A 25,645-nucleotide genomic window follows, 5' to 3' on the forward strand; every position below is an offset into this window, starting at 1 on the left:
TCCAACATGCGACCTGCTTGGATGCATCTTTTATTTTGCAGAATAGTTTTAAACATCTTATGCAAATGACCGTTACGACAGAGCAATACTGTTTGGTCTAAGTAAGAGACAGTTTCAAGAAGTGAAAAATATGGGAAATCCCTTTCTGTTTTAAGGATAAAATTCTCTGCTCTTCAGAGGACCATCATAAGGGATCACAAAGGAGAAAAGAAGATTTGCTTCCAGAAATCTCAAGGGTTTACACCTGACAATTCCGGAGACAGAGTTTCCTATGGTATAGACGGAACTTCTGTAATGGACATGACTATAGGGGCAGAGGTGGTCTGCCTAATCAAGGCTTCATTTGACTTTTCTCAGAGAAGGTTTTTCAGCACTCCTGAATGATTGCGTCACTGAAACTTTCTGGAGGCAGTCAAGGATGCGTAGCACTGAATCCAATAACCTGGACAAAATGGGTGCAGAGGATTATAAATAAAGACTACTTCATCCCTTTCATTTCCTCCTCTAACCCCAGAAATCTTTCTGTTGTACCATCTTCTCAAAGAGAAGAGACTTCTTCAGAACTAAACAAGCTTCTAAGCCATCAAGTCATCCAAGAGCGCCTTTCAGACCAGAGAGGATCTGAATTTACTCAAGGTTCCTTTTAGTGCCAAAGAAAAACTGGGATGTAAAGCTATTTTCTTGTTGTCAGTCACTTGAACACATTTTTAAGAAAAACAAAATTCTGCAATATCACGGGTAGTGTTTTCTTCCTCTGCTGAGGGGGAAATGACTGGATGTGCTCAGTAGATCTTTAGGATGCGTACTGCTGTATAAAGATGGACACACATTCCATGAAATATCTTCACTCCCATCTGAGAGAGAGCCAGTCATTTTAACATCAGAGCTTTGCCTTTCATTCTCATCGCAGCCCTCTGGGTGTTTACCAAGTATATGGCAGTAGTAGTAGCTCATCTTTGACTGCACGGGTTCTGGGTCTTCCCTTATTTGGATGACTGACTTCATCATTGCCCCGTCAGGGATCTACTAATCCAACCCAGGGACTCTTTGCTCCATCTGTGCTCACATCTAGGGATGACAGTGAATTTAACGAAGTCCACATTTTTTCCAGTTTGATCTTCAGAGTTCATAGGTGCTCAGTTGGATACATAGCTACAAATTGCAAAACTTCCTCAAGCAAGGATTGCTTTCATTCAACAGGATTTGACTGTCTGGTCCTGCTGGAGGCCACCAGCCAAAACAATTCTCAATGTTCTAGACCTCATTTCAGCTGGCCATGTGAGTTCTGCAGTACACCATTGTGGTCCATTGTCAATAAGACAGCAAGCAATGTTTTTTCAAGTATCTTTTGCAAAGATTTGCAAGACTTTAATCCAGTGCTGGTTAGTTTGCACATGTTTAGTAAGGGCATCTCTTCAGTCTTTTCTCTCCCCAGCCATGGTGACCATGGATACTTCCCACTTTGGTTGGAGGGACATTACCAGGGAAAGACAGTCCAAGGCACATGGTCTCAGAGGCCAGTCTACGCATCAGTTTCTTGAAGATGAGTGGTTCTCCTAGGGCTGCAGGCCTTTCAGAACTCCCCCCCCCCCCTTTAGATGTGATATCTGTCTGGGCAAGACAGAATGGTAGCTGTTTATTATGTCAGCAAATGAGAGGAACTAGATCCTACCTATTATGTTGAGAGACCATGAGTGTGTAGCAATGGGTGATATCTTCTCACTGCTTTCTAATAGTAATGCATATTCTAGGGAAATCAATGGTTTCGATCTAAACAAGCTAGAGACCTGCTACAACAAAATCGGCAAATTCGCCACCGTAGTCAACACTCTCACTCACTTGCTCAACTGGGCTGGCTTGAACTCTCTCACCTCCTTCAATGGTATCAACTCTCACTCGCCCACAAACTAGTAAACCATCCACTAAATGTCCCATCCCTCCAGAATCTACTCCAACCCTATCGCACCACTAGACCACTAAGATCCAGCAACAAAAAATCACTTGCGGATCACTAAAGCCAATAACTCTGCTGGTGAAGCACTATTCTCTTGCACCATAGCCAAATTACAGAACTCCCTCCCACCCACAATTACCTCCGTACCATCATGCACCCACTTCAGAACTTTACTAAAAGCACACCTAAAAACATGCTGGCTATGCCCTTGCAACTCCCACTCTAAAATCACCCACCCCATCCAACCACTACCTTTATTTCCACTCCAGTAGCTACCTTGATTATAGCAAGCTCAGATGCTCATAAGCCTAGTACTTGTACAGCAGGAACTTTTTATTGTAACATTTGTTAATGTCTGTTATGTACTTCACAGATAAAGATTCTAGTTATCTACTGATGTACTATGTTCTTCATCTGTAAATATGTTGTAAGTAATTGCTATGTTATATTGTTAATCGCTATGTAAGCCAATGTAACTGCTGTCTGTTTATTTTAACTGTGGAGCTTTTCTCCCCAGGCCTCTGCTGAAAATGGTCCTACGTCCAGTTGGACACTCCCGGTCAACAAATGTAAATTAAGTGGTCACTCAATGCAATAGTCACAGAGCAGATTTTCAGCCTCTGGTGCCAACTTTGCTGCAATCTTGTATGCATCTTTCCACAATGCCAAAGTGCAAATTCAAAGCTCTCATTCCCCCAGAAGAGGTAGTCACTGAGGGATACTCTGACCCACAAGTTAGCCCCCAAAACTCATTTGTCTTCCCTCCCACTCCTTTGAGTCCATAATTTTACAGAAAGCATTGGAGATGTCATCCTTGTAGCTCCTTACTGCCCTCAACAGCTATGGTCCCCCTTCCTTTGGCCTCATATAATACACTCCCCATTGGTGCTGAGCTCATCTCCAGATCTAATCTCACCCATTGGGGTTACCTTACTAGAACATTCAATCCCTCATGTTGACTGCTTGTTTTCCCCATTTCCTGTGATATTTAGTCAAGGTTTTCATACTCGGTTGTTCATATTCTGTCTTCTTCCCAGAAGCCTTCAACACATAAGATTTACAAAAGCAGAATGAAAAGGCTTTCTATCTGAGCAGTTGAAAACTATTTTAATTGATTTTTGGCTCTTTTTTCAGCAATCTTGAAATACTTGCCTGTCTTCAGAATTGAACCAGCTAATTCCACTATCAAGGTCCTTTCACATTGGCAAGAATCACATGCCCATTACATCCATAACACTATCCAAGGATTTTCTTAGAGGAACTTTTTCTATTACGTCCTCTACTTGGAGACCCATTTCCTCCCTGGGATATTTCAAATTTACGGCAAGCCTTAATTAGCCTCCTTTTGAATCATCTGCCAGAGCTGATTAGCTATTATGTTTGCTAGGAGAATTTCTGAGCTCCATGCATTGTCTTCGAAATCTCCTACTAGTCTTTCACAAAGGCACAGAGTATGCTTGAAAAACAATCCCTGTTTTCTTCCATGTCTTTCTGAAGCTGAATCCTCTTTCAAGTTATCCATAAATTTTCCTGTGTTTTCCCTAAATTTTTCAAACAAAGGAACATAAACATTAAGTTTTCTGGATGTTCACCATGTTATGATTCTATTTTCATCAGAGAAAAGCCTTCAGAAAAGCTGATCAGTTTTTCTCGTATTCTCTTGTCAAGATTGAAAAGGGGGGTATCCAAAGTCACTGTTTACCTTTGTCAAGATAAGCTGTACATTCGGACAGCCAAAGAAAGGGGTACATCACTGCCTATATTCTACTAGATCTGTAGCTTCAACAGCCATCCTTTCTAGAATGCCTCATAATGACATCTGTACTGTCACTGAGCCAAGGACCATACCTTCATTTCACATTATTGGACATACAGTCCAGGTCATAAGCCTGCTTTGTTCTGGCTTTGTCATGGGCCATCTTTCCATAAGAACACCTGAGTGTTACAGTAGCTGGGAACTCTATCCCATACATTGAGAAACAGATAGAAAAGATAACATCAGATACAAAAACTTTGTATTCACAATAATAATAGATCTGTGTTGTCTGTCTTTCCTCAACCTCCCACCCTCCTCCACCCTTCCATGTATTTTATGGCATTTGGCATTATATCTTTTGGATTGCTCTGGATGTTCGTGTTTCACTGCTGCAGTCATTACACTTGGTTATCCTGCCATCAGGCGGGCCTGCAGTCGTCCTGAGTTCCAAAGTCTTGGTCCGGCGTCTGTTGCTGTCGCCTCTTCCCTGACGTCAGTGCGTCAGGTGTATATAAGAAGCAGCCGACACCATTTTCTTCAGTCTTTCTTGCCGCACGGTGCCCAAAGCAAAAGCAGTTCGCAAGTGCCGGTCGGCCGACTCCTGAGATTTCAAATTCTATTTCAGAACCGAAGTCTTCAATAAAGCTAAGTACCCCATTGGGGAAACTTTTTCTTGCCTCAGACCAATGTCAGTAAAAGTTAATAGTTGTATTTCTTGTGGGAAGCAAATACCTCATAAGGATTTTCATTTTTAGTGTATTCCATGCCTAGGCCCAGATCACGACGTCACTAGTTGTCGGTTTTATGTTAGATTTGATAAACTCAGTATTAAACGTCGGTTTGATTTTGCTCGCCATTACTTTGGGCGAAGGTTTAATTATACAATGCCGTCGGAACAACCGATGACCGGAATGCACAAAAAACGCAAAGATAAGGAAAGGCATCAGAGGCCCAAAACTGACGACGAAGCCTCTTTTAGGCCAGTCGCCGGTTCTCCGGTTTTCAGTGAGGCGCTTTCGCAGCCCCTGACACCCGCTACCTCAGAACCACAGGCCGCCACCGACTACCACGAGGAGGTGCCTAGGCTTCTAGATACTCAAGGTGTTGAACCAACGGAGTTTAACCCTTCAGATGGGTCCGGAGCCGCTGAGCAGGCATCGGCTTCTGTGGGTGTTTTCAGGCCTACTCAACTTACCATTGCAAATGCAGCCAAGACTAAACCTACATTAAAGCCAAAAAAGCAAGTACAGCATTAACCTGGACAGGCCTCCATGCCTAAAAAACAGATGCTCAAGATGGCCGAAGACTTGATAACTCTGATCAGGGGTTCCCTTCCCCCTCCTGATAAAAGGCCTAGGCAGGATACAGATTATGATTCCTCTGACCAGGTTTCAATTTATTCCGATTCCTCTTCAGACCATGGATATTCTTTACCCCCCTATGAGGATTCTGATGCTGAAGAATCAATTCCTTCAGCTTCTCCTCCTGTGGATTATTCTTTTGGGGAAACTTTACATACCATGAGGGAGCATTTCCATTGGGAGGGCCGGAATTACTCAGAATCCAAGAAAAGGCTCAGAGACATTCTTTTACTGCCTCAGCACAGGCCCCTTGCTATTCCACCAGTGTTGGACATTGTGGATGATGTGTTCTCTGAATCTAGTTTAAATCTTGATTCTTTACCCCCCAGTTCCAGTCAAGCCAGACAGGTACTACAGAGTCCCTGACTCTCTCAAATTTCTTTATATAAACCCTGTTGCTGACCCAGAAACTATTTCCCAGGATCCCAAAGGGGTTAAGGCTTCCATGGCTAAGAATCCAGTTCCCTCGGATAGGGACTCTAGAGCATTAGACAGATGGGGAAAGAAAGTTTACACCTCTGCAACATTAGCAGTGAGGGCTCTAAATTGCCAGTTTTACATGCTTAAATATCGACAATACTTACTGTCTCAATTAAAACAGAAAATGAGTACAAATGCAGAACAACCTGACTATAAGGAAATGCAGGATTTATTGCATGCAGCTGAACAAGTGGGAAAGCATACTTTGCAGTGTGGTTTTGATTCATTAGAAGCTTCTTTTAGAGCAGCAGTTACAGGTTCTGTGATTCGAAGGCATGCTTGGTTAAAAGAACAAAGTTTACCAGATCATTTTAAGGCAAAACTATTGTATGCTCCTTTGTAGCAAGATAATTTATTTGGTATTAAGGCAGAAGACGTATTAAAGAAAATGGAGGATAAGGCAAAATCTGTGGAAACAGTGAAGGATTTCTTACAGGTACAGCCACCACGATTTAGCAGAAATTGGCCTACAAAGAATTGGTCCTTTCCAGTGTCAAAAAGGCAGATACAGACGCCCAAGAGGCAGATCTCAGCCACAAGGATCTTACAGACCACGACAGTGGGGTGCTTCAAACCCAAAAGGAGGTAAGGACAAGTCACAACCGTACAGGAAACAGTCCCAGTGACTTCCCCCTTCCAATGCTAAACTCTTCCCTTTTGGCAGCCCCCTTAGGGGGGGGAAACTAGCACTCTTTTCTCAAAACTGGCAGGCAATCACCCAAGACAAATGGCTGCTGAATATTGTGTCTCACGGTTACATTTTCACACTTTTCCAAGGTTAAAAGGAATGCCAGACCTGCCACAAAATCAATGGGCAGAGGCACAAAAACAAATTACAGCTCTCATGGACATGAGAGCTATTCAAAAAGTACCACAGCAGGAAAAGGACAAGGCTTTTACTCTACTCTTCCTGGTACCCAGAAAGGACAAAGCCTGGAAACCCATTCTGGACCTTTCCATTCTAAATACTTACCTGGATGTTCTGAAATTCAAAATGCTGACACTACAACAGCTCCTTCCCATGTTGGGCAAGAAAGCTTGGCTTGTTACTTTGGACCTCAAAGAGGCATACCTGCATGTCCCAATCAGACTAAATTGCAGAAGATACCTCAGATTCATAGCTGGTTCAATGCACTACCAATTCTCTGCACTGCCCTTTGGCTTATCTACTGCACCCAGGGTCTTTACCAAGTACCTGGCACCAGTAATTGCATTTTGCAGACAAAAAGGAATTCAAATGTATCCATATCTGGACGACTGCCTGATACAAGCAGAGAGCAAGGACATTCTTCTACAGCATCTGGTGTTCGTAAAAAGATTATGTTGCCTAAGGTACACAGTAAACGAAAAGAAATCAAAACTAGTGCCCTCACAAGAGATAATATTCCTGGGTGCCAGCTTAAATACAATGGCCCACATTGCTTATCTCACGCCAGACAAACAAGGACAGCTGACTCAGTATTTTCAGTTGATGGCAACAAAGTCCCAACCCCCTGCAAGAAAAATTCTGCAGGCCTTGTAATTCATGGGATCCTGCATACTACTAATTCCATATGCAAGACTGCATATGAGAAAATTACACTGGTACCTAAAAAGTGTTTGGTCTCAACATTCTCACAGCCTGGAGACAGTAATACCAATAATTCCCTGCCTACAACAGGAGTTTTGATGGTGGGCACAGGCATGTCACCTCAACAAGGGTCAGCCTTTCACTCTTCCCACAGCTAGGCAGACTTTAACAGCAGACGCCTCGGATTACTCCTGGGGAGCACACATGGCAGGAAAATGTATTCAGGGCAAATGGACCACAGACCAAATGCATCTTCACATCAATCAAAAAGAGATGTTGGCTGTACAAAATGCCCTTACAGCTTTCAAGGACCTTCTGCATCCAGGACAATTACTATTAAAGACAGACAACATCACTGTAATGTGGTACATAAATAAACAAGGGGGCACTCATTCTTACCCCATGACCTTGCGGAACACAGCTCTAACTTATCAAGTCCATCTGCAAGCACAATTCCTGCCAGAAAAGAAAAACACTCTGGCAGACGACTTAAGCAGAAACATCATGGATCCTCACAAGTGGAAATTAAATCCACAAATCTTCAGCATGATAATGCAAACATAGGGGTGCCCGGACATAGATCTTTTTGCACCACCACTGAATTACCAACTACAAAAATTCTGCACAAGGACTTATCACACACAAGTATGGAAAGTGGATGCTCTTTCGTTCAGCTGGAAAAGCCTACATGTTTATGCCTTCCCACCTCTGCCTCTCCTTACAAGGGTACTCCTAAAACCAGACAAGAAAAACCACAGATGAATCTGATTGCTCCAGACTGGCCACGCCAGCATTGGTACCCAATCTTAAAGAACTTGGCTCAAGGCCCACCTTGGATTTTGCCTCAAATTCCACACCTTCTGACTCAGCAAAACAATCAGATTCTGCACAGTCAGCTCAAAACCTTAAACCTGGCTGCATGGCAGATTCATTAGCCAAACAGACTACTTCACTCTTTAAAGCTGTTATGGATGTAATTTTGGAGGCCAGGAGGTCTAGCACCAGGAAATCTTACTCAGACAAGTGGAAGAGATTCTGTGCCTGGAACCAGGCTCAAAACCTTGATCCTCTGGTACCTAACATTCCTCAGATACTACAATACTTGACTGAGATGCTAGACAAAGGTCTATCCTTCTCATCCATTAAGATTCACGCTTCTGCCATCTCGGCTCATTACAACACAAATCCTCCTATTTTCTCTCACCCATTGCTAAAACAGTACCTCAGTGGGGCTAAAAACATAAGACTGCCCCGGAGAGCACCAACACCAATTTGGGACCTCAATTTCGTTTTTAAAAATCTCACTTTGCCTCCTTTTGAACCAGCCAATTCAGCAGAGTTAAAATATATATCCCGGAAAACTGCTCTGCTTCTGGGAATAACCTCAGCACGAAGAGTCTCAAAACTGCAGGCACTAATGGCAGTGGAACCTTTCATCATTTTCCACCAAGACAGGGTTTCTTTAAGAACAAACTCTACCTTTATGCCTAATGTGGTATCCAGTGTGACTCTTAACCAAACTATTCACTTGCCAACATTTTATCAAAATCCCCAGAATAAAGGGGAGAGACTTCTACATTCCTTGGACATACACAGGCAATTGCGCTTCTACTTGGACAAAACAAGAGCTTTCAGAAAATCTGAACAATTGTTTGTATCATTTGCTGCAAGATCACAGGGAAAGGCTATTTCAAAGCAGACCATTTCAAAGTGGATAGGACACTGTATCCGGTTCTGCTACACACAACATGGGAAACCTGTACCTAGTAATATTAGACCACATTCTCCCAGGGCAACTGCCACTTCTACTGCCTACGTTAGAGGAGTACCTACCAAAGACATCTTGGAAACTGCAACTTGAGTTCAGTGCACACCTTTACCAAGCATTATCATTTGCCTCTTTACTCTAGATCCAGAGCTGGCTTTGCCACTGCAGTGCTGCAGGGCCTCATAGCCACACCAAATCCTCTAAGCCCAGCCACCCAAACTCAGCTTTGGGATTCTACCCAAGCGTAATGACTACAGCAGTGAAACACTATGAACATAGTACAGTTTTGTACCTACCATAAATGTAGATGTTAGAGTGGTCTTCACTGCTGCAGTCCAGGTTACCCACCCGCCAGCCCCTCTTTCTTATCTGGGACTAACCTATACTACCTACGTGGTGTATTTGCTGGTTACTTTTTTGTATGTTTTATTAGCAATATGTATTGCCTACCATTTTGGGGGGCACCTGACATCTGGGGCAAGAAAAACTGAAGAAAATGGCGTTGGTTGCTTCTTATGTACCCCTGACGCACTGACGTCAGGGAAGAGGCGACAGCAACCGACGCCGGACCAAGACTTTGGAACTCAGGCCGACTGCGGACCCGCCTGACGGCAGGATAACCCAAGTGTAATGACTGCAGCAGTGAAGACACTCTAGCATCTACATTTATGGTAGGTACAAAACTGTACTTTCCTAGAGTTGTCTTATCACCATCTTTTTCAGCTGATTTCTTTACTTCTGTCCTAGACACTGTATACTTGTTTTTTTTTTTCTTGCAGGTAAAGTTGATCTGAGATAGCTGGGTCAATACAGAAGTAATTGTGGGTAAGGAGAGAGCCTGAACACTGAATCCAAAACTTGAAAGTGGCAAACATCTGATCTGGCATGGAGCTGCAAACCCATACTGTGAGGAAGGACAGAAACAGACAACACAGTTGTGTTGATGCTCTTTGTGTTTCACTGTTGCAGTCCTGACTTGTGGGATTTCCCACCATGGAAGCCTTTGGCTGGCTTGACTACTAGGGAATATTTTCCCGTCCTTCTGAAGCTGGCAGAGGCTCTGACATCACTATGTTTGGGTATAAATGAGTCAGCTGGCACCATCTCAGTTCTTTCTTGCCATTGGATGGTGACGCAGAGTGCTCGTATGTGCATCAGTCATTCCACACCAGAGAAAGGTGATGTCTAAAGCTAAGTACCATGTTGGGGATTTTTCATGTGCTTTTTGACTAATGTCAGGGAAAGTTGTTAACTTTTTCCTCTGTGGCCAGCAGCACACTGGGACTTCCATCCCTCTTATGTGACTTGATTGGGGCCAGAACATGACTTTCCCAACTGTCAGTTTTGTGCTCACTTTAATAGCAGAACTATCAAATGTAGGTTCTCAAAAAAAAAAAAAAAAAAAACCATCAAGAGTAGGGTTGAAAGTTTGCTAAACATTTCCCCGAGTCATCAGGACATTCGTGTACCCTATCATCTGCCTGTCGAGCTGAATTATATCTCCCTAGGTGGAAAACAGAACAGTGCTTCAGATTTAGGACCTCAGACGATGCTTGTTCGCCGTCTGATAATCCTCCTAGGCTAGTGATTGCAGAAGGTGAGGTGCCTTTGTAGCCCTTTTGTATGACTGAGGTGGTGGCTAGGCCCCTATTGAGACCCATTAGGAGTTGCATATGCCTTTGGGTCCCTCTACTTCCTTACAGGCCAAAGGACCTAACTCATTGGTTGGGTCCAGAACCATTTCACAGACTCCGACTTCCATTGACCCCTCTAAAACCAGTGATGGATTTTTGGATGAAATCTCCTCTGCCTGATGTACGCTGGAGTTTGGGTGTTCATTCATTTCCTAGTGTGGAGGTTGGCCTTAGGCCAAAACCCAAGGCCGTCCAGAAAAAAAACTACTTCAATCTTGTCTCAGCCTAGGCCTGTTGGCTCCTACTCCCAGGCCTCACCAATAAGACCTAGTGAGGTTGGCTTAGGTTCTGATTTCCTTGGTCATATCCAGCAACTCCCTCCCCCGAAACATCCCCTGATAAAAAAGAGAGATTACCCCACCATAGGAATTTTCTTGATTCTTTTGACTCTGAGGATGATTTAGATCAGGATGAATCCACCCTTGAGGAGAATGCATCCGTTGCTTCTAGTAGGGATTCTGACTCTGAGGAGAACTTTGCATCAGCCTTCCTCAGAGGATATTTCTTTGGGGGAGTCATTGCATACCCTGAGGGGAGCACTTCATATAGGAAGTTCAAGACTATTCCAATCCAAGAAAAGGATTAGGGAATTTCTTAATCTCCCTGAGCATAAACCCTTTGCCATTCCCCTATTCTTGGATGTGGTAGACGGTGTCTTCTTAGATTGTTCTTTATAACCAGGCTGTCTGCCTACTGCCCCTCAAAAGCCTGACAGATTTTCCAGGGTTCTAGATTCCCACAAAGTCCTTTTTGAGAACCCTGTGGCAGATCCTGAAGTGGTGACTGTAGGCCTTAAGGGAGCAAAAGCTAGCTCTTCCAAAAACCCTTTGCCTATAGACAAGGAGAGCAGAGCCGTACACCTTTGCTACCCTTGTTATGAGGGCTTTGAACTGCCAGCTTCATATGGTGAAGTACCAGGAAACTATTGACCAGATGAAAAAAAAAACTAATGGGGATTGAAAGTAAGGTCCTCTCAAAGGAGTTAATGGACTTGTGCAACTCCTGCTCTCTCAGGTGGCTATGCAGTCTGTGCACTGTGGCTGTGATGCATTGGAAGCCAGCAGCAGCCATAGGATCCATCATTAGAAGACATGGCTGGCTGAGGGAGCAGTCCCTTCCTGAGCATCTCAGATCCAGTCTCCTAGATGCCCCCTTGGACAAAGATTTTGTTTTTGTTCCTGAGGCTGAATCTATCCTTAAGAAAATGTAGTACAAGACCAAGTCCATGCAAGCTGTCAAGGTCTTCCTTCAGGTCTGAGCCCCTTGATTAAGTCGAACTTATCCTACCAAAAATTTGTCCTATCCTTCCCCTCAGCCTAAGCCTAAACAAAGGAAACCTTGTAGGGAAAGAGGCCAAAGGTAGCACCAGCGGCCAAGATGGTGGCAGTCTGAACCCATTAAACATTCTGGATCACGTACCCAGGGACCTAGCAGGGAGCAATCATGACTCTTGCATGGCAGTCCCATCCCTCTTTCTCTTCCCTCTCTCCCACCCGGTGGGGGGTGTCACTTTTTACAAGATATGGCCTTTCATCCCTGAAGATCTGTTGGTGCTAAACATCATTCAACAAGGTTAGAAGCTCAAGTTCAAACTACCCTTGATTCGCTCAGGCTTCCCAGACATTTCTCCAGAGTAAAAGACAGTGGCCTTAACTTTTGTGTGCTCATGGCTATGTGGAACCTGTACCAAAATCCTTACATGGAAAAGGGTTTTACTCCAGACTTTTCCTGGTTCACAGAAAAGAAGGAACCTGAAGGCCAATTCTAAACCTGTCAAGGCTCAACTGATTTTTGCAGGTCCTAAACTTCAAATTGTTAACTCTGCAAAAACTACTTCCCATGATTATCCCTATGCTTTTGTGGTAACCTTCGCTCTAAAAGATGCATTCCTCCATATTCCCATAGAGAAATTACACAGAAAGCTGTTGCACTTCGGAGCAGTTGTGAGGCACTGTCAGTTCTTTGCTCTGCCCTTTGGCTTATCTACTGCTCCCAGACATACCTCTCAACTGTACAGAGTTTCACAGAATGTCCAGATTTTTGCTTCATATCTTTGGTCTGTTCCTCATAAAACTTTTTTTTTTTTTTTTTTGGAAAAGCACTGATGACTGCAGCCACTAAGTAATGGAATATATTTGAATTTCAGACTTTATATCATTCAGAAAATACATGCCAACACAAACCGTGTAATTTTAGCAAAATACTAAGTTTATAAAAGCAATATTTAAAACTTGTCCCATTTTTGGACCTTTGTCACAGATTCATAGATGTGTACTAGGCTAATGGCCCTGGAGTCTTTACAAGCCTAGCCCATAGGATTACCCTGGCATTGTGCCATCTGACCTTAGTTCCCAGTGCCTCTGTCGAGTAAAGCCACTGGAGTGATCCCTGGGGTAAATTTTCTATTTCCCATCCACTTATCAAGATTTCTTTTGAAAAGGGCCAGTGAGGTGCTCTGCTTGACATGTATGGGAAGTCTATTCCGTAGCATGGGCAGTCTCTCGGTTATGAACCTGTCCCTCCAGCATGTTCTGTTGATTGTAGTAATGAGGTTGAGGTCTCTGGAGCATGTGGTGCGAAGGGTTTGGGATTTCTTTAGATGTAGGATTTCTAACAGAGCTGAGTCAAACATGGCTTTGTAAGTCAAGCAGAGAGAGCCTCTAGGCTATTAGAGACAGTGAATAGTTTGAGTTTTTTGAGTCTGTCCATATAGGACAAATATTTAAAGCCTAGGATCCTCTTTGTGAGATATTTTTGCGGCCTCTCCAGTTGTTGCAGGTGCTTAGTGAGGTACATGCCAAAGGGGGCATTGTACTCAATGATTGGCCTAATGAGGGAGGAGTAGAGGGAGGAGTAGAGGGAGACAGTGACCTCTTTCTTCTTGGATGAAAAACCCTTAGTAATATGGTGTGCCACATAAAAGGATTTTCTGACCACAGTGGCATCATGATTGTCAAAAGAGAGGTTGCTGTCAACCTGTGTTCCCAGATCTCTTATAACGCCTTCTGCGTTCAGTGGACTGCCATCGATGTGGTAATTCATGGGAACCGGGATTTTTCCAAAGGTGATGACACATTTTTTGGCACTGAGCTTAAAGCCATGGTTCTGACACCAGTCGTTGGTCTCAGTGAGGCCTTTCTTTAGGATGTCAGCATAACTTGGGGAGTTAATAATAGCTCCCAACTTGCAATAGTCTGTGAACTTTGTCCGTGAGAGTCTCTTCGTGTTAGCCTGTACTTCAGAGAAGTAGATGCCGAACAGGAGAGGACCCATACCTTGTGGGACTCCACTTGTGACTGGTCGGCAGTCTTACTTGGAGTCTGCTCCTTTCACACTCTGGGTTCTACCTATGACCCAGTTTGCAACCCACCTAGTGATATACAGCGGTTGATGCCTAGCTTAGTGAGTTTTTCTATGATTCCTGAGTGGGGAATGGTAAAGCCCTCTGCCAGCTCAAGGTAGGCTGTATGAACCACCTTGCCTCATCCACAGCTTTGGTGACTGACTTGAAGTTGACCAAGTTGAGCAGGCATGATCTCCCCTGCACAAAACGAAACTGTGTGGGATCCAGAGTTTGGAGGTTCCCTATATCCTTGTTTATTAGGTCCATGATGATGCTTCCATAGCTTTGCATATCAGACTCAGGCTAATGGGGCGATAGTTCCCAGGGTCTGTAGTCTCTCCTCCTTTGTGGAGAGGGATGACTGTAGCAGTGCGCCATTTGGTAGGGACAAAGCCTGAGGTAAGGCTGTGATTGAACAGGGCACACAGGTGAGGTGCCAGTTCACTCTATAGTTCATGTAGAACACAGCCAGGGATATTGTCAGGTCCAGTAGAAGCTGTATTCTTGGTCTTGGACAGTGCTATTTTAATCTGTGCAGCAGTAATACTGGGTGCTTGGCAATCTACTGGTATTGTGACTGGTCCTTTGGGGGTGGGGTAAAGTTGGCACTGAATCTGCCAGTATATTGGCAATATCTGTTGGCTCTGTATAGGAGGTACCATTGTGCAGTATTTCAGAGCAAATCTGGTTATTGCCGTGGAGATTCTTTACATAATTATAGAAGGCCTTGTGGTTGTCTTTACTATCTGTTGCACTTCTGTTTTCATAGCTAGCTTTAGAGGATTTGATGAGGGATCTCAACTTTTTGTTGAGGCTAATAAGGGAATTTTTCCAGTCTTGGGATTTCACCTTATTCCGCGTCACTTTCCTTTTTGTTGTAGAGTTTGTTTATGGCAGGGGACTACCAGATTGGCTTCCTTTTTTGGAGGAGAGCGTCTCTGTTTTATTGGGTATGGCAAGATCCATGCATTTGTGTAGGTGTTCGGACAGTGCATTGGTGTATGATTCGGCGGTCAGGCAACTATTCCCCATTTGCATGGGTTCTGTGAAGTTAGCCACCTCTGTTTTTAGGAGCCCAAAGTTAGCTTTAGAGAAGTTTGTCACGGTGGTTACTTTTGTGGGGAGGGGATGGGAGGGATGTGGATTTCCAAGGTGATTAGTTTGTGATCGGCTCTAACCAGGGAAGAGTTGACTATTGGTGTAGAGCAACGGTCGCCTATGTTGGTAATGACCTGGTCAAGGATGTTGCTATCTCTAGTGAGGGTAAGAATGAGCTGGTCCAGGGCATTGGAGTTGATGGAATTCCAGGAAACTGTGGGCTCGTGTATTGGTACACGAGTAGTTTTCCTAGTTAATGGAGGGATAGTCGAAGTCACTCAGTATGAGAGTGTTAGGTTGGACCCTAATATTCTCCAGGGTGCTTAGGAACCTGGAGTGCGAGTCTTGGGACATGGTTGGGGACCTGTAGCAGGCTACAACCTGAATCGCTGTCTTGCCCAATGTTAGCTGCACCTGAAGTATCTCAGATGCGTTATGTTGGGCTACCAGTCTGGAGGTGTGCGAATCCATTATGAATATGGAAACACCACCACCTTTGGAGCTTCAGTCCAAGTTCTGGGGCCGAAAGGTGAGGAATAAGTTATAGCAGGGTAGTGCCAAGGGTGCTTTCTGCTGCCTTGAACTGTGTCTCTGTTATGGCAGAAATGTCGATGTTCTCTATTTTAAGGAGTGCTTCGAGTGAGTGCATTTTGAGATTTAGACTTCTAGCATTGAGCAGCATGACCCTCAGACTGCATTTGTTTGTAGCTGTTAAGGTGGTAATTTGGTCTTTAGAACACCGCCTAAAAAAGACACTATAGGGGTGGCAAGAGCCTTGGCCAGTGTCCGGAATCCCAAGGGTGACAGATGCAGGCCATATCTGGCAAAGCATCAAGGTCTGTCAATCATGTCATCCCAGGCAGACAGATATTGGATCCCCTTAGAATGACACCAGAAACTTAGCAAATTGTTGAAATCAATCATGTTGTGCTTGTACTGCATTCTGGGTGATGGTAGGATGCTGCTCAGGGCTAGGGTCATACCCGCCTGGGCTACATAATCTGAGAGCTCCTCCATGTCTCTTTTCATGTAGTCCAGGGAGGTACGTCTCAGGTGATTCGCACCCACATGTACAATGACAGAGTCATATTTGTACCTGTTGAGGGACCTGAGCGTGTGCGTGATGTGGCGAATCCTGGCCCCTGACAGGCAACTGAGTGTTACTTTCTCCTTATTCAGTCTGGTGAGTGAGACATCACTGTCGAGTCACCTATGACTAGTGTGTTGGGCATGATGTTTTACATTAGGGGCTTTGGTTCAGTGACACACTGTTTAGGAGAGTTGTCTCTCTTGATTAGTGTTGTGTTGTGATGGTAGAGCGTTTCTACCTTGGAGGTCTCTGTTTGGGTAGATTTTTATTGAGAGCCACCTCGAAGGTGGGCGTCTGGTTTGTGTTGTGTTTTTATATGAAGGCAGTGCTGGTGTGTGTTCTGGAGGGCTGTGTGTTCCATGTGGTGTGGTGCAAGTGTTGACCTTCTCCTCTTGACCAGCTATTCCAGTCTTGGCTGGAGAGTGCGTGGCTACCAGTTTGGATATTTAAGTGCATCTCTTGCAAGACTGAGTGTTGGGAGGTAAGAGGAGAGGGTTGTCAGTGTACATTAGGCAGTTGCTACATTGCCTCAGGATGCCCAAATTCACCAGGTTAATAGGAGAAAGCACAGGGAACTGATCTTTAGACATGCCTGTAGGGGTGGGCATTAATAAGTAGTACTGGAGCTGTTTCCTTGTAAAACGTTTAGTGCTGTTAGCACTTTTGTGTGCTACAATAATTGCTACAAGAAGTCTGGTAAAGTGCTATACTAATAAGCTAGTAAAAGTGCAGGAAAGGAGAGAACTAGCAGATCTAAGGGGAAAATTGATGAGCAGACTTTGGCACCACTCAGAAGCTTACAAACGCTCCTGGATAGAGCAAATCTTTATCTGGACTAGACTAGTTACAGGAAAGGCGAGAAACAAGGGCAAACATGGGCTTTTAAACCTATTATTTTAAGCTTTGTCCAGATTTCTTATACTAAGAGGTTGATAGGTATGCTCCCAGGGTCTTCACAAAATGCCTAGCCCCAGTAATATCCTGCATGACAAAGGGAATTCAGAATTTACCCTTGCTTAAATGATTGCCTCATTAGGCAACAAGCCTAGAAAAACTCAAAGCAGAACTGCTTTATACGCACCAATCTGATGTTATCAATTTTCATTTTGTCTTCAACTGTTGGGTTCATATCTGATCCGACTCTGTCGTTACTTTAGCTCGTAGCCACCATAAAACACTCGAGCTCCTCCCTTACTCATAATGCACCACTTAACATACCCAGATCTAATTTGCCATTTTTGCGATTTGATGTGGTCATCTAGAGCTCTTGAGCGATTAATTTCAAATGATGTGTATTAATATTTTCTTTTCAAATCGTATTAGTTAATCCTCCCTTTCAATACACTAACTATAGTTGGTATTGTTTATACTCTTAATTCTTTTCTCTTTTACACTTTGTGTAATTTTTGATTGCACCATTGGTATCTTGCGGTGGTGGTGCTGTGGTAGCTTTATCGCCTCACAATAAGACATTGTCGTGTTCGATTCTCAGCTAAAGCGTTTTCTGTGTGGAGACGTGCGTGAGTGGGCGTACCTTCATTGAAGGTTGTGCGTCAGGGCTGGCAACTCTTACGTAAAAATCTAGTCTCGACTTCAAAGTTTTTAGAGCCATCTCTGCCCCTTGGAGCCTCAGCATTGGACAGCTGGTCTCTGATTTCTGCTTCTGGTAGATTTCCTTCCAGGCAGGGGGAAAAGATGGGCCAGAAGCCTGGCTTTTCGGCTGCACTGTTTTCCTGCTCCTTGGAGCATTCTGCCTTTGTGGTAGTGAAGAGTGATCTTTGTATTTCACTGTTGCAGTCATCACATTTGGGTTATCTCTGCCATGGTTGCCCTTGGCCGGCCCGAATACCACAGACTTAGTATTTCTGCATTGGTTGCTGTCGCTTCAGGACTGACGTCAGGTCAGTAGTATAAAGTAAGGCAGCCAACGCCATTACATCAGTCTTTATTGCCGCGGAGCCTGAAGCAGAAGCAGTTCGCACGAGTGCCAGTCAGCTGCTGTCCGAGTTTAGTCTTTCAAATTGAAGCTAAAGTCTTCTAAAGCTACGTACCCCATTGGGGTTCCTTTTTTCTTACACTAAGCGATGTTAGAAAAGGTTCATTGTCTCGCCTGTGGAAAACAAATACCACACCGAGACTGTAATTCTTACTGCGTCACTTGCTTAGGCCCAGACCATGAAGTCCCCCGCTGTCGCTTCTGTGCTTTGTTCAGTGCCAGAACTGTCATTGGGCTCTTATTGTAGCTAGATATTTTCGCTTGCTGTCCTCTAATTCTGATATGGCTTCAGTAAGCTATCTGACAGCAGATCTTCCAAAAAAAACGTAAGGATAAAGACAGACTGCACAGGTCCAAACCTACCAATGATGCTTCCGTTAAGCTAGTCATCAGTTCTCTGGCCCGCAGTGAGGCGCTTTTGCAACCTCTGCCATTTCTTCTTTTACTCAAGCACCTGGGCCACCATTACCAATGACCACTGGGTTCTCAACAGTGTCCCAGGGATACAAATTTTCTTTCCACACCCTTCCAACTCCAAAAGGGTTCCCAGATCTACCTCCAAACCAGTGGGTAGAGGTGCAAAAACAAGTCCTTTCCCCGCTCTCTATGAGGGCAATGGAGCATGTTCCTGCAGAACAGAAAGGCCAAGGTTTCTACTCTACACTCTTTCTGGTACCCAGAAAAGAGGTCACCTTGATGCCCCATCGGTTAATCTATCCATTTTAAACACCTTCCTGGTGATATCAAAATTCGTAATGGTCACCCTCCAGCAGCTGCTACTCATGCTGTCTAAGCTTGGCTAGCCACCCTAGACCTAAAAGAGGCCTACCTCCACATTCCTATCAGGGAATCATGCAGGAAATATCTCTGTTTCAGGGCAGGATCTCTGCACTTTCAGTTCTCTGTACTTCCCTTTGGCTTATCTACTGCTTCCAGAGTTTTCACAAAATCTCTGGCTCCAACCATTGCCTCTTGCAGACAAAGGAATATCCAGATTTACCCATACTTAGACTACTGCTTAATTCAGGCAGCCAGCCAGAAAAAGCTGGTTAATCACCTGACCTTTGTAACGTCCTTACTAACCTTCCTAAGGTACACAATCAGTGAAAAGAAGTCCAAACAGGCATGCACACAAAGGATTATATTCCTGGGAGCAAGCCTGGACAAAGCATCCCAGATGGCTTTCATTACACCAGAAAAGCGATCTTTCCTGACAGCCTGCTTCTCTCAGCTAGCCACCAGACCCCAGTTACCTGCAAGGAAAATCCTGCCAGGTCTGGGGTTCATAGGTTCATAGATTAATACTAAGCTAACTGCCCTTGCGAGACATTTTAAGCCTAGCCAATTATCCCTTGTGAAACTCGAACCCTGCACCTTGTGTTTGTAAGGAAAACACCTTAACCATTAGGCCACCCTCCCAACCCTTTTTTTTTTGCTTTGCTTTTTTCCTCATTTTTATTAAAGTTATTACAAAAGTTTTTGCTCTGTAATTTTGTAATCCCATTGGTACAGAACTGTTTCAGTCCAAGCTGTCTGAACAAACAAAAATACTTCAACCACACTAGCAACATGCTGAAGTTAAGGTCTTGTGTTCTGATTTGTAGCAGACATTCACATCAAAACCTCTCATTCTGTTTAGAATTTTATGAAAGGCTTAATGGAAGAAAAAAACAAAAACAAATCACACATTCAAAACGCGGTTGTTCAAACAAAGCTGCTTTAAAATGTCTTGTGAAAATCTAACCACTCTCTCAAACGTGGTTTTAACTTTTTCTCCTGATGAACATGTCTAGTGCAAGAGTGGCTGAAATTCTTTGGAAATATCAAGTGTACTACTTGAGATAAAGGACAATTTGGAGTTAGATTGCTGCAAAATATACTATACCCAAGTTCAAACATCCCTCCAATCAACCGTGCCCAGAGTGGAATGAAAGCAAAAGTAAATTTCAGGTTGACATGCTTTTCCAGCATTGCACAAAGAGTTGAACAAAATGCTATATTTAGCAGCATAGCCATCAGGTACCACATTTTTCTCTTCATATTCTGCGAACCATTCCTATGGTCATAGCCGGATTTACAGTGACCGACCATGCTTACAGTCAACATGACTAGTAGTATGACATCAAGAGCCCATTTTGGGATGAAAATAAGAAACCACTTCACAAGAGCTTTTTGATAGAGTTTTAGTACCAGCAAGATCAGAAACAGCAATGTGAAGAACCACGTCAGCAGCACTCTCTGTGCCAGGGACATTCTCATCTGAGCAGACTTTCAGGCTGGATTTCTGCAGTGCTGAAATCACCCCTTCTTTAGTGGGGTGGCCATGACTTGGTTACAGGGGAAAAACTATAACCTGAATAAAGCCACGTATAATAATAGAGATGCTGCAATCTGAAGGCAAATATGACTATATTCGTTCTCTTTTGCTCTACGTTAAGCAGATAAATATTTTTTAACTCGTTAGCGCAATTTTACTTCTGGGTTGCATGATCCTGCGAATATCTGGCTTTTCAACCTTACTGTACTCCACGGTCAAACTTCTCTGCTTTATTTAGCAGTAGCACATTGGTGTCAAGCAGGAATAGAATTCAAACCAGAAGTAGATAAAAATCAGGCAACAACTGAATGTGCCAAAAAAAACAAAAGAATATAAGGTGAAGGACCAAATGAGAGGGCAAGAAATGTGAAAAATGTATAGCTGCAAGAACAGAAAAATTCTGGAAGAACCTCATGTTGATCAGGAACGAACAGAGGAATGGTAAAGGAGAGGCAAATTCAAACCAATAGATGAAAAGTTAATATTGGCAGCCTAAGACAGTGGACTACGTGCATGCTAGTTTACCAAGTCCATTGAACATGTGGGAGAAAGAAATGTAGGTTTTGTAAAACCCAACTGGAAACAGTCGCACATCTTGTTGCTGGCTGTGATATACTAATGGCAAAAGGACTGTATACTGAAAGGCATAATAGTGTGGCAAGATTGTTGCACTGGGGATTGTGCAAACATGGTACTGAAGTGGCTGAAAAATACTGGAAATATGAGCCACAAAGCATCACAGAAAATTATGAAGTAGCACTTATCATTGAAAATCACCACACCCAGTGATTAGTGTCTTGCATACAGAGAGCGACAAAGTCATAAAATATCAGGATCTGCAGGCAGAAATGAGAGCAATGTGGAAGAAAGATACCCAGACAGTTCCAACTGTAGTAGGATCAACAGGTCTTATAAAAAAATAATCTACAATCGTATTTAGATACGTTACCAATCCATGTAACCCCGTAGAAATTGCAGAAGTCATTACTGAGAACATTGTGGTTACTGCGAAGAGCACTTTTGGCTGACAAAGATTGAAACAATACTAATTTCATGAACTGTAATCATACTTTGACTTAGGAATGGGGTCCATTCCCGTCATGGCATTAGAAACCCAAAAGACAGAGAAATTAAATAAAATTAAACAATGCTTATTTGTTTTGTTTACCAGATGTTTCTGAGAAGAGAAGACTCGAAAGAAATCTAGAATACGTTTATATATAAAACATATATAATACACGTGGGGTCTGGGTATTGTGTTAACTGTCGCTAACTCTCTTGAGTCAGTGCCACACTCCTGCCTTATTTAACACCCATGCCTGTCACAGATCTTTTCACACAATCCATCCACCTCTTTGCTGGACGTCCTCACTTACTCTTACCTTCTTCCTGTCCCAAATCCTCCTCACCAGATTGTCTTCTGGTTTTCTACACGTGCCCAAACCACCATAATCTGTTCCCTTTGATCTTTTCTGCAACTGGAGCTACTTTGGCTTCTGGGTTTATGTCCTCATTTCGTAGTCTGTCCCACAGTGTGCATCCTACCATGTTTCCAGGCACTTCAATTCCATCACCTCTAGCTTCAACTGCTCTGCCTTTACTGCCCAGGTTTCTGTACCATACAGTAGTACTGATAAACACCATTGTCTTGTACACCTTACTTTCAGCTTCTTTGGCATTCTGTTAGACTACACCGGATACTCTATGCCAGTTGGCTGCAGCCCGTCTGATTTTAGCTTTGATCTCTTCATTCAGACTAACCACCCCTCCCAAATATTTGAAGCAGTTTACCTGTTCCACTATCTTCCATTTTCTCTCTATTCTGAGCTTCTTCAGATTTCCCCAATTTGCTGCCATTAACACAGTCTTGTCTGTGCTTAGTTTCATCCCATGTGCCTTCAGATTTGCATTCCATTCTCCTATTCATTTTTCATATTTTAGCTCAGAGTCTGCCTGTACTGCCACATTGTCTGCATACAGCAGCTTTGTTGATCTGTCCCCTTCAACCTGTTTGCTAATGTAGTCCATCACCAGTATGAACAGCAGTGGGCTCAGAGCTGAACCCTGGTGTACACTTTACTCCTATAGAGAACCCCTCTGTGAGGTCTAACTTTGTACATACTTGAGTCACTGTGTCCTTGTATATAGCCTGCACTAATTCTACCAATGCTTCTGGGACTTCAAACCACTGCAGTACTGCCCATATCAGCTTGCTTGGGAACTTGTCAAAAGCTTTCTCCATGTCTAGAAATGCCCAGTTGGAGACCCCTCCTCATCTATAGCTTCTTCTCAAGTCTCTGTCTCAATGCAAATATTGGGTCACGTGTGATGAATCCTAATCTGAATCAAAAATGCTCATCTCCCATCTTACATTCTATTACTCTGTGTCTCTGTTTATCAATCACCCTCTCCAGGACTTTCATGCAGTGTGGTAGGAGTTTGATGCCTCTGTACTGTCCAACACTTGTGGATGTCCCCTTTGTTCTGGCACACTGGCATGAGTATGCTTACTCTCCAGTTAACTCAGATACGCCTTTCTCTCCACACTGCTATTAGTACCTTCAGGAGCCATTTCCCCTATCTCACCCAGCATCTTTATCACGTCTGCTGTGACCTCATCTGAGCCTACTGCTTTCCCTGACTTAATCTTCCTTAATGTTGTTCTTACTTCTTACTTCTTCTAAGGTGGGCTTCTCCTCTTCTCTCATTGTAGGCTGTTTCTGGGAGAGTACAGCTTCTGTGGGGTTTTCTTCATTCAGAAGATGCTGGAAATACTCCTTCCATCTGCCTTTGATGCCTGTGTACTGGTGAGCAGGTTGTTGTTGGCACACTGGGAGAGATCAAAAGTAGTAATAGTTGCTGGAACGAGAAAGTCAGAAGGTAAGCTGCCACAGAATGTCCACAAGCACTTACACTCACTTTTTATTCCAGCCCCTTCACTAATAAATGTACTAGCAGTACACGAAATCCGCAACAGAATTCCTTTCAAAGTTGTAAGTACACCGACAACGAAGAAAATGACAGGTAGACTGTCAAGAAGTGAACAGATCCCACTACACAAATAAAACACATTCCTGTCTGTTTTAATGTAGAACTTCAACTATGAAGTTTACACAAGCAGTTCATATTTTCCCCCAAAACAGCCCCCCAATTAGTTGTAAGCACCAACAGCTAAAAACAGTGATCACCTACATGAAACTAATGTTACTGTAAAAAAATACCAGGTTTATTAAAGGGGAATACAGTTTTTAGTCGAAACTTAACTGTAAACAGCTTTTTCTTAAAAGGGCAACATATTCTGTAGGGAAGGGTTCCCAACAGGAACTTCACCAGAAACAAAGTGAACAGCAGATGCCTGCTCCTGTGAAGCCTCTAAGCTCCTTCTCCTCAAGGTGGTAAGAAATTACAGAAGAAATCTTCATTTAGACTTCTGGTTTACCCCCCTGCAAAGTGAAGGTGTGGAAGGAAACCAGAATTTTGTTTGTGTGTCTGTTTACTGGGCAGGGAAACAACCCATATAACCTAAATGCTACTGCTGCAATGAGAATAACTATCAATCACCACAGCTGAGCTATAAAACCAGGTATTTATACTCTATTTTAAGAGATGTTCTGCTTACATTAAGGGGAGGATTTAACTTCTACACATGCATTTCTAAATTCCTTGGAATCGTTCTTGCCCATGACAACACTAAATACTTAAATTGGACCAAATAAAAACATTTAACAAATACATTCTGCTATTCAGTTTGCTGCAGCAGTTTTTTCACTCCTTTGAAAAGTGCACTCATATTTCTTGTTTAAACTGGCAAAAGAAATCAAAGATAAAAAATTCTAGTCAAAAAGAATCAAAACATCTGAAGCTGTGAGCATTTTCTGTCAAACTCAACTTAAGCCTAGAGGGTGTAAGACAGCCAAGACCTCAAAAGGAGAAATCGGCTGTACTTTTAAAGAAAAGCAGGCACACCAAGAGAACAAACTAACCTAGCGAGTGCAGATGACCGCAGGAAAATGAAATGTTCAACATAAAGTCCATTTGAGAACTTTCCAAGACGGCTACACATTGTGCATCAGTCTCCAGTACAAGGCCCCATGCCTAAAGAAACAGATGCTTAAGACGGCTGAAGATTTAATTACCCTAATCAGGGGTTCCCATCCCCCTCCTGATAAAAGGCCAAGACAAGAGGAGGATTATGCTTCCTCTGAACAGGTTTCAATTTCCTCAGATTCTTCTGAGGAACAGGAATACTCTTTTCCACCCTTATGAAGATTCTGATGCTGAAGAGTCTATTCCCTCAGCATCTCCTCCAGAAGATTACTCCTTTGGGGAAACTTTACATACCATGAGGGAACATTTCCACTGGGAAGGCCAGGATTACTCTGATTCTAAGAAAAGGCTTAGAGTTCCTTTTACTACCCCAGCACAGACCACTGGCTATCCCTCCCGTGTTAGACATTGTGGATGATGTTTACTTAGAATCTAGTCTTAACCCAGACTCTCTACCTCCTGCTCCAGCCAAACCAGACAGATACTACAGAGTCCTTAACTCACACAAATTCCTATATAAAAGCCTGTTGCTGACCCAGAAACAATTTCCCAGGGTCCCAAAGGGGTTAAGGCCTCTATTGCTAAAAATCCAGTACCCTCTGAAAGGGATTCCAGAGCACTAGATAGATGGGGAAAGAAGGTATACACCTCAGCTACTCTAGCTATGGGAACCTTAAATTGCCAGTTTCACATGCTGAAATATCAGCAATTCGTAATGTCTCAATTAAAACAAAAAATGAGCACACATTCAGAGCAGCCTGATTTCAAGGAAATGCAGGATCTGTTACATGCAGCTGAACAGGTGGGCAAACATACTTTACAATGTGGATTTGATTCATTGGAAGCTTCCTGTAGAGCAGCAGTGACTGGGTCTGTCATACATAGACATGCTTGGTTAAAAGAACAAACCCTGCCTGATCATGTTAAAGCAAAGTTATTGGGTGCTCCTTTACAGCAGGATGTTTTATTTGGTGTAAAAGCAGAAGAGGTTTTAAAGAAAATGGAGAATAAGGCAAAATCTATGCAGACGGTCAAGGATTTTTTACAGGTTCAACCCCCTCGTTTCAGCAGAAATTGGCCAACAAAAAACTGGTCCTTTCCAGCATCTGACAGACCACAGAGGGGCAAATACAGACGCCCAAGGGGCAGAGGTCAGTCACAAGGCCCTTAC

General features: G+C 43.4%; 2 protein-coding genes across 2 annotated transcripts in view; one reads left to right on the forward strand and one right to left on the reverse strand.

Annotated features, from left to right (window-relative positions):
- The window catches only part of MTF2 (metal response element binding transcription factor 2), a gene marked incomplete in the record, with an annotated part of 1,616,286 nt that overhangs the window by 453,843 nt on the left and 1,136,798 nt on the right, over positions 1 to 25,645 (forward strand).
- Positions 19,771 to 20,494, reverse strand: LOC122813386 (transmembrane protein 60-like). The gene has a single exon (XM_044085681.1). The coding sequence runs from the start codon at positions 20,367 to 20,369 to the stop codon at positions 19,830 to 19,832; it is 540 nt and encodes a 179-aa protein (XP_043941616.1). The 5' UTR covers positions 20,370 to 20,494; the 3' UTR covers positions 19,771 to 19,829.

Source organism: Protopterus annectens, chromosome 10.part0 (assembly GCF_019279795.1).
Source record: "Protopterus annectens isolate FY-2018-M chromosome 10.part0, PAN1.0, whole genome shotgun sequence".
NCBI lineage: Eukaryota > Metazoa > Chordata > Ceratodontiformes > Protopteridae > Protopterus > Protopterus annectens.

Coding starts and splice junctions, on each gene's coding strand:
- LOC122813386 (XM_044085681.1), bottom strand. CDS start 20,369: ATGAGAATGTCCCTGGCACAGAGAGTGCTGCTGACGTGGTTCTTCACA.